Genomic DNA, 9,634 nt, shown 5'->3' with positions numbered 1-9,634 from the left:
AATATGTTTGTGCCAAGATTTTATTCAATCAATTGAATCAAAGCCCCTTTAAACCTACAGCAAACAAAAGTCAGAACATTGGAATACAGTAAACAAAGTCAAGCCCAAAAATTTTAAAGAAACAAATGAAATACAGTGTATACAAATGTACAAATCTAAAAGTAGTAATAACCGGAACACTTTATACAATGTTGAAGAAAGCCAAGACAACTGTTGAAACTCAAACCCAGTCTGAGAGCTGCCTTCCTTCCACTATTCGGTCTACAATCCCTTTAAAAAAAAAAAAAGTAGACATAGAAAAGCTGCACAACTCACATCCTTGGTGAAATAACTCAAAAGAAATAATAAAAAAGTTAAATCAAAAAAGGCCAAGTGTGTAATGACAGCCTATTATGAAGGCATCAGAGGAAAGCCAAATGCAACACGGCAGTCAAGAGGCCACAGGCAGTCTCTGAGACATGTTGGCAGCACGAAACTCTCCTAAACCCTCTGAGCAACAGCAAATGTTGATGCCAATAACTGATGCCTGAGACAGTGAGTCCACAGAGAGGCAATATGGCACAGCAAAAGTCCAATGAGATCCACCAAGTCCCTGGAGTAGTTGGCAGCAAAGGGAATATCCCGAGATTAGAAAGCAGGACTCAGGAGACATCTGTAAGAAAAACAAGAAATAAACATTACATTATGCTTCTGCATGGTGTGATCTCACCAGGACACAATGTAGTTATTTATAAGAGGCACATTTTCAGCTGCATTTTCTGCCTACTGTCAACGTTCTAGTAAAGATTTCTACCTAAAACTTGACTTACGAGGCAAAAAATGAATTTTTTCTTTCCTTTGGTACAATAACGTACAACAGATGTGAACAAAGAAAAAATATAAATGGACTTTTTGCTAAAGAAAAAAAATCTGATGTTATTTTTAAGCACTACAGCACTTTGTCAACCTTATAAAGAAAAGAGAAAAATCAAGAAATACATTTAATAAAAATACACACTTCAGTTTTTGTTTTTGGTGTTTAAAGTTTTTCCACTTCTGACTGAGACAATTGATTCCGGTCACACACTATTATGACTTCATCTATAAATCAAATGATAATATGAAGTCTAAACACATTAACCTCTGGTCAACATGCTATTCGTTCTTTGCAGAGAGAGGAGCTATTCTTTCTACATTTGTTTTTCTAAAATATATTTTTTGTTGATATTCTGTTATATATGCATATGCTATACAAAGTTAGGGGGAAAAAACTGCACAAAACTATTGTTTAGCAGTAATTTAATTGTTTTATCTGTGACAGATATCAGCCTTGACCTATACAAGATAAAGGACAAAATTCAACATAACGTAATAAAACAAAAACACTTTAAAATGACCAAATTCTTCTCAATCTTGTAATGAGAACCTAGTGCCATCTTACCTTATAGATTTCATGAGCAATTAACATTAAGAAAAAATAAATAAATTGTCTTTCCCTGACTAAAGAGATTAAACATGACTTATGACAAATTCTTGACAGTGGAGTCAGCGTGAAGACACTAAAATGGGTGAGAAGACTTTGTGATGTTATGGATACTTACAACTCGCAGGCTGCTCTCCAAACCTTCGCATCAGCTGGTCATGTGTGAACTTGACGAACGCATCGTATTGCTCTGTGAAAGCAGGAGCAGTGTCATCACGTCAGCAAATGTTGTTACAAGAACTCTAATAGTATACCATACATTTTTTTAAATCGCACCAGCAAGTTTTGTCGTCAGAATCTCGTCGTATTCCTCTCGGATTTTGTCCTCCTTCTCCTTCAGTAGTCTCTCGCAGATCATCCCGACCTGTCTGAGGGAAAATAGTGGCTGCTCCTTCCTGGTAGGAGATGAGGCATCTGAAGAAGTACCTGTGAGGAGCGTCGACATGGATAGCATGAAAAATTTCACATATTTACCACCAACATCCCTGAAACACTGAGCAGGTCTGGCTTTATTATGCTGAATTAAAGGCAAGAGAAGCTTCACAGAGTTTACAGGAAAGTTTAGTTTTTTCATGCGAGTTCAAGTCTCTGTGCGAAACTTAAGAATCCTCAAACAAACAAACAAACAAACAAAAATTTACATAAATACATAGTTTGAGAATCAAGGTTTTAAAAAGTTCTTACAATCAGCTACAAACACGCATCATGCCATTGACAGGACAGGACATGATCTGTAATTGTCCAGTAGTAAAAAAATCTGACTTTTTTTCAATCATGGAGTGCGCCATAGGAAAAAAAAAGCTACAGTATCATCATAACAGCAACCTATCTGTGGCATTTCTGCAGTTTATTATGAAGCAAGAGAGAGTAAGACTGAAAGAAAAACAGAAATGTTGCTCCATTTCAATCTGACATGGAAGATGCTGAATTTGGAAATGTTTGCAATCTTTTGAAATCTGAGTCAAAGTAAGGATCTAATGTACCTTCTCTTAGCAACAACAAAGCGCAAGCTGTGCTGACCGATAAATAAGCTGCTAAAGAGAGCTAAAAATGTCAGATTCATAGTTAATTTGTTTGAGATTTCAAATAATACCAAAAACTAACATGCAACAACAAATACTGTTCACAACATGAACAGTATTTGTGTAATTTTCACACACACACAAAAAGACCTAGAACTGGAAGTAGGAGAACATTGTATATGTACAAAATAGACTAAATCCTTATTAGAACATGGACATGGTGTCTACCTGGTAAAGGAGACCCAGCCTGGCTGTTCTGCAGATCCAGAGGGCAGCAGCTGTCTGTCTGCTGGAAGGCGCTGTCCAGGTGTCGACGTTTCTGAAGGCGTTTGTACTCCTGTTTTATGTTGTGTAGAATTTGTTCTAAGAGAAGATAAAGTACAGTCCGTAAATAAAGAAATATCTTTAAACTAAAGAGCTTTATTTGTACAGAAATAAGGAAAGTCGGGGTTCACACACCTAATCCAACTAGGAGACTTTACAAATTAGCTTAAGTAGCATGCTAGCAGGAGTTATAAATTTCACACCTGCACTACAGTAAACAAATTTCTGGAAGATTATAATGTACGCACATTTAAAAGTTCATAAGCCATAGATGGTTCATATATTTGAGGTAACTGAAAAGGACCACCACAATGGTCATCTTTTTATACTACATGCACACTTTACAGTAAACTAATAAGGAAATGATAAACGAGTTAACAAGCAGCGATCATGTGAACATTATAAAATTTAACACAACTAACACTGTCAAGTTGTGTGTCACCAATTATCATACCTGTGGTCAGTCTAGACGAGACCTCTCCGAAAGGCGACGGTTCCAAACGCAGATATTTCTGCGGGGAAGATACCGGCGACATGACCGGCGCACATCTCCTCCTTTTCGGGGAAGCCTGGCTCATTAACGGATCGAAATCCAGAGTACGTTTCAAAGTAGCCCCACAAGCCATTATTCCTTAGCTATATCAAAAACAAGCGAAAAGCGAAGCCTTAAAAGTGCCTTGTCTCCAGGAAGTAGCTGGCCTGGGCCACGGTGCTGCTAATGCTAACTACAAAAAGAGCAGCGGCGATTCAGGACTCGGGAAGCCACGCACCTTTTTATGCTTATCCGTGTCCTCCACTGATAAATTTTAAAAAGTATAAATAAGAGATTACATTACCAGATAATCTCAATGAAATAACTAAGTAAAAACAGCAGCACAAACCAGGATGAAACCAGATTTTAAGATTAAGTCATACGCCACAGCGATTGCAACGGTTCGAAGAAGCTTCTCTTTTATTATCCTTCTCTTAGTTAGTTATGAGCATGCGCAAGAACCTGAACCGGTGCTGGAATTTGTAGTTTTTTAATGAACCTTCTCTCACTTCTTTATATTGTTTGAAGACTACGTTTCCCTAAAGGCCAGGGAAGCGTCTTTTTTCAAATTTGTTTTGTTTGTTGGGATATCCACAAATCAAAAGCAAAGTTTTAGTTTCATTTCAAATTTTAAAAAAAGTCATAGGATAATTAGTTAATTAATTGAGTCTTTGCATATTAATTTTTTAATTAAATAAAATATGTTTAATAAAGACATGTTATGTGTATTTACCCGCGTCAAGAAATGACAAGTAAATAAGGGACGAAATACCGTAAAGAATAAAAAAAAACGTCTAATGGACCATTGTGTTGTGCCATTTGGTTTGGAGATCATTTGGAGACATACAGTAAATGGTGCATTACTATTGGATGTATTTTGTACTATTCGAACATGGGCATCACCGCTGGTATTGGTTTCAAGTATTTTATGTTGTGAAATTTGTAAATTTGTTTATGTGATTTATTTCTTACAATTTGTTTTTTATTATTATTCAAAGTGAACCTGCATATAATTTAATGTTTTCTCTGTATGGCTATATGAAATCAGATTAAGCAATACCTCAGACTTATTTTCTATTTATTATATATTTATATTTATTATTACCATTTATAAACTTTTATGTGTAATCTAATTCAGGGCTGTTTTTGTAGTAGTTCTACACTTATAGTTAAGTGCAATTTTTGGCTACTCTACCCACTTATGTGTTGCGTAAAAACTATTTGATAAAATGTCAAACACATACATTAATTACTATATATAAATAATATAAAATGAATGGTAATACAAATGGAAGAAACCTTCTCACTGGGAAAATTCATATAACTGTACTTTTAGTTGGAGTGCTTAATAAGCTTGCAAAATTATTTTTGTAGTTTATAGCATTATTGTTTTTTTAAATTAGATGAAATATGGTGGCCTAAATGTCTTTACAAATGATTACATTTATTAATAAATGTCACATATTCTGGTTAAAATAACAGAATAATTGCTACTTAAGGGAACTTTCAGCTTAATGTGTTTCTCAAGAGAGCAGTGCTGTAAATGTCAACACTCCTAAGAGTTGAAGTCGATAGTGAAAAAGCCCCAAATTTCCTAACATTAAAAGCAGAATAACATTGTTGCTTTCCTGTTGTGCTCTACACCAATATAAATAATTACTAATGCAATAAGATATCTAAAAAAAAAAAGAAATATATGCTATGTGAACTCAATGAAGACTAAAGGGTAAGTTGTGAAAAAATGGTTGCTCTGTTTGATTTCTGCTAGAGTAAAAAAAGAAAATCACTAAATCTGTTATTAGTGTTATTAGCTGTTATAAGCTATTATTCAAGTCTAACTTAAGTACAGAGCTGTTAACGCTTTCTTTTTTCCTTTGTTAAAAATGCAGAGAACATCTGCATCAACAGATGTTTCAATTTTTCCTCAATAAAAGGAAATGGCAGATGGTGCACCGTGCAGGGAAAGTGGAACAGTAGTTTTTTATTTTATTTATTCAACTAAATATCTGTCTCTTTTTAGATGCTGAGAAGTAGAAGTAAAGACTGCAAAGATGCAATATTTCATCACCCGCAAGGGGGCAGTAAAACATTATTAATGACTGAGTAGCACAGAGCTTCGGGCCTTGGCGTTCTTCTGTCAGCATAGAGCTTAGATGTTCCTTCTTTCGTCAGTCATTTTCCTGTTGTCAACTAATCAAATCAAACACCTGCAAGCAACATGACACCAGCTGCAACTTTATTCAAAAGTTTTAACACAGCAATACCAGAAACACTTGACCGAAGGTGATTTTGAAGTCATAGATTCCTCATTATGCCACCAATGTACATAAGCCACAAGTTGACATTTGATCTTTAATATTTAAAATTACAAGAGCCAGCAGAAGCATATTGATAAACAGCTGTCTGGAAAACTTCACAATGAGATAAATGTTTACAGAACAATTCTGCTGTGAGATTTCTAGATTAAAAGTTCTACATCATCTATCAGAAAAAAACACATCTTTGCTATGTTGGATTATCTAAGGTCAGTTTTGTTCTTCACATAAGTCTTACACACAAACTTCCATTTAAGTTACAAGCCACTGACCTTTGTATCTTTATTTTGAGAGGTAAAAAATTAACAGCAGTTATTTTTATGTTATTCAGAGTCACGTCAGAACCAATTCAACGGCCCTGTGCATTGGTTTCTTTTGTTTTATGCAACAGTAGCACTAAGAAAAATTCACTGCAATGATCAAAAGGCTTTAGGGTTGGAAACAGATCACTAAGTCACAAGGTACCACACATACATACAAGGCGGAGTCCAATAAAATTAAACATTTGACAAAAGGAGCCTTAGTCTGAAAACATTTTTAGTTTCCAACAGTAGTGACCAGCACTGTGTTGTTCTCTTTTTTTCTTCTTTTTTCTTTTTTTATCTTTCAGGCTTTAAACAAAAAAAGCTTGGCGTTTGAATTGACTTGGCTGGATAGCTGAACTGGAACACTTCATTTGCAATTAAACACTGTACATTTGTTTGGTATATAACTGAATAAAGATATTTTACCCTGCAAGAGCAGGCAGCTAGTAAAGAAATCACTTTACCACTGAAAAATGAGATTTCGTAAATATATTTTACACCTATAAGTCCGAGTTGATATTTTATGGTTTATAACTTTACCTGACCTTTCATTTCTCAAAAATATCTCCCCACACATTGATAATTCTCTGAGTGATGTCAGAAATCATACAATTCTGGAACAAAATAATATATATTTTTTTTAAATTCAGTTTCAAAAATGCATTTATGCAACATGAAGCCTATAGGAAGTCAAGGCGCAATGAATAGTAATACGTATGGTTCGAGACACATACCAAGTTCTACATGACACTGTAAAACATCTCTACTTAGAAATTGCAGTAGCCCCTTATCCCATAAATGAAGATAGAGTTTTTCAAAACCTGAATTCACAGTACAAAAATATAATATGCCTTTGCTGACTGGATATCAAGAAGTCTGTGGCAAACAGCAGACTTATGATAGTCTTTCCAAGTCCTTTTCAAATTGCAAGTCCCTTCTATGATCTTCCAATACCATTTGGCACTTTGGCACTCTATGTACTTATCCACCAAAATAAAATTATGGAGCCACTAAAGCATCTGTGTGAGAATGAGAGTCAAGAACTTTCAGGAGAGAAATTTTCTGGAATGCCCAACCTTTGCTTTTCATGTGAAATGGGGTTCAAGGTGGATGACATTTACACTTTCCCCCCCTTGATGGCATAAAAATTTTGTCAAAAGATTTGTGCATATGTTTTTTTTTTACTTTGTTTTGTCGTAAACAATTATATTTTAATTCAAATTTTATTTTGAATGAAATAAAAAAGAAAAAAAAAAAAAAAAAAAAAAAAAATGGCTAATTAGACAGCTTCAGCAGATGTTTCCGTCGACACAGACATTGTTACTTTGGCTATTTTCACAGTGGTCTTCACGCAACTCTCTGCAGCCCTGTTGGCAGAAATGTTGGCATTTCTGTTCTGGCAGTCCGACTCGAGGCTATTGTCCAGCTGCTGGGAACTGCTCCGGCAGAGGTTGCAGGAGCTGAGGAAGGCACGCCGCAGGTCCTTGCTCCTCAAGGCGTAGATGATGGGGTTAACGGTGGAGTTGAGAAGACAGAGCATGCTGCAGAATGCAAACACTGTCTTGATGTCATCGTCCATCTTCCAGAAGAGGTCGTACACCATGATGGCAAGCAAGGGACCCCAGCAGATTACCAGCACCACCAGGATGAGCACCAGGGTCTTGGCTAAACGGATGTCCATGCGTGCCTGATCAGGGCGTGTAGTCTGCACTTTAGTCCCATCTGCTGAATAGATAACAAGACTCTTCTGGGAGGCGCGACTTAGCATGCGCACAGCGTGGTGGTGTGCCTTCCACAGGATGTATATATAGGCGTAGATGATGAAAATAACCAAGACACTGGTCAGGAAGATCCAGAACATCAGGTAGTTCTCATCAATCAGGGGGAATATGTCTGAGCAGACTGAGTTGAGACGTTTACAGTTCCAGCCAAGCAGAGGTAGCACTGCGATGATGATCGAGAGTGTCCACATCACACTGAAGGCTATGACAGCCTTGGTTCGAGTTACAATGCGCCTGTAGGCAAGTGGCCGGTGTATGGAGATGTAGCGGTCGATAGCAGTGAGGAAGAGGCTCCCGACTGATGCCGTGAATGATGCAGTGACTCCACCCAGCTTGAAGAGAAACACATTGGGGCTGTCCTTCCTGTGGAAAACATGGAAGTCCAAAAAGCTGTAGACAAAGATGACGCTGCCCAGGAGGTCAGCCACTGCAAGGCTGCCAATGAAGTGGTAGGACGGGCGGCAGCGCAGGGTGCGGGACTGCAGAATGATGCAGAGCACCACCAGGTTCTCCAGCACTGTAAAAGTACCCAAAGTCAGAGACATCACAGCCACAGCTAGCTGCTGGCTGGGAGTCAGGATCATGAAACACTCCATGTCCATAAAGTTCTCGCCACATTGTATATTATTAGTCTCATCTCTAAATGTGGTCCTGTTGCCAAACAAGTCTGTGGCATTGGTGGGGAAGAAGGGGATGCCCTTGAGGATAAGCTCTTCATCTGCAGGTACCTTGCTGCGAAAAGCAGACAGGGGCTTCTGCATGGACAAGCTGCCCTTTAAGTTCAAGTCATTGATGGGGTCATCATAGTTGGCGTCGTTGGAGCCTAGATACTGCAACCCAGATGTAATAGTCCGGAAGGTGGTGTCTGCCACCCCATCGAGCACAGATTTCATGGCTGTGTCTGAGGATAATACTGCAGTCTGAGATGACGGAACAACCTACAGATTGATAACAAAAAAATATTAGATTTTTGAACATTTTTTCTTTGGTGTGTTTGCAGAAGTCCAGCCTTTGCCTCTGATGCAGAAAGATTCCATTTACAAAAAATAACCTTCACATAATTACAGCATTTCACTGCAAATGTTTGACATAGAAAGTCATGAAGCTACTCAATAATTAAAATCTAATTTTCAACTAATCTGGCTCAGTTTTTGATTATGCATACACTCCATGATTTCTTATTTCTATGGACTTTAATACTCAATAGGCACCTACAGGCAACCAGGGTACAAAAACACATTAAAAGACTTTTTATAACTAGAACAACTTAAACAAACCTAGACTTCTTTTACATTTGGCTTCTCAAGCTTGTTAGTATCATCTACTAAAGTGCCTAACGGATTTAGAAGAGCAATTTGTTGCAGTTTCACTATTGGTTTCACTACTGATTGCAATAGTAAAATTTTGTAACAAAATTATTATTTATGTTAAACTCTTACTAAGATATAATTGTGCGATATTTCGTCAAATATGGAATTTGAATTTATTACTGCTAATATAACAACAAAAGCCCCTCTGCTATTGTTATTTAAAGACAGAAATGAATGAAAGTGTTTCTTTACCTTACATAATTCTTTCAAGTGTGCAGAATCGCCCTTTATTGTCGTGCGTAAATCCGAGCCAGAAGCGCATTGCTGAACCACAAAAAGTCTTAGATCTCAGAAAAAAACAGCCATGCATTCAATTAGCAATACTAATTTTTTCAGTTTTATCCCTTTGTTTTCAGTTCGTAATGCAGCTGAAGTTTTTGTGGAAGTCGAAGTTGTCACCCGGAGTGCGCTCCTTCTCTCTGGAAACAGGTTGGAAGTGTCGATGCTGCTGCTGCTGCCTCCAGCGTCTCTCCAGCCTTTTTCTTTGTGTCTTCACTCTTATGAGGCGCAGCTTCTCCGAACC

General features: G+C 37.2%; 2 protein-coding genes across 2 annotated transcripts; both read right to left on the bottom strand.

Annotated features, from left to right (window-relative positions):
* Positions 1-2: 2 nt before the first annotated feature.
* On the bottom strand, positions 3-3,775 carry akirin2 (akirin 2). The gene is made up of 5 exons (XM_032586037.1): positions 3,263-3,775; positions 2,713-2,847; positions 1,739-1,888; positions 1,581-1,652; positions 3-652 (listed from the first exon to the last, which is right to left on the bottom strand). The coding sequence occupies exons 1-5, from the start codon at positions 3,432-3,434 to the stop codon at positions 642-644; spliced, it is 540 nt and encodes a 179-aa protein (XP_032441928.1). The 5' UTR covers positions 3,435-3,775; the 3' UTR covers positions 3-641.
* A 1,780-nt stretch (positions 3,776-5,555) lies between these two features.
* On the bottom strand, positions 5,556-8,799 carry cnr1 (cannabinoid receptor 1). The gene is made up of 3 exons (XM_032585723.1): positions 8,793-8,799; positions 7,232-8,679; positions 5,556-7,096 (listed from the first exon to the last, which is right to left on the bottom strand). The coding sequence occupies exon 2, from the start codon at positions 8,632-8,634 to the stop codon at positions 7,240-7,242; it is 1,395 nt and encodes a 464-aa protein (XP_032441614.1). The 5' UTR covers positions 8,635-8,679; positions 8,793-8,799; the 3' UTR covers positions 5,556-7,096; positions 7,232-7,239.
* Between the last annotated feature and the right edge of the window lie 835 nt (positions 8,800-9,634).

This window comes from Xiphophorus hellerii, chromosome 15 (assembly GCF_003331165.1).
Source record: "Xiphophorus hellerii strain 12219 chromosome 15, Xiphophorus_hellerii-4.1, whole genome shotgun sequence".
Taxonomy (NCBI): Eukaryota; Metazoa; Chordata; class Actinopteri; order Cyprinodontiformes; family Poeciliidae; genus Xiphophorus; species Xiphophorus hellerii.
This window is presented reverse-complemented; position numbering and strand designations above follow the sequence as displayed.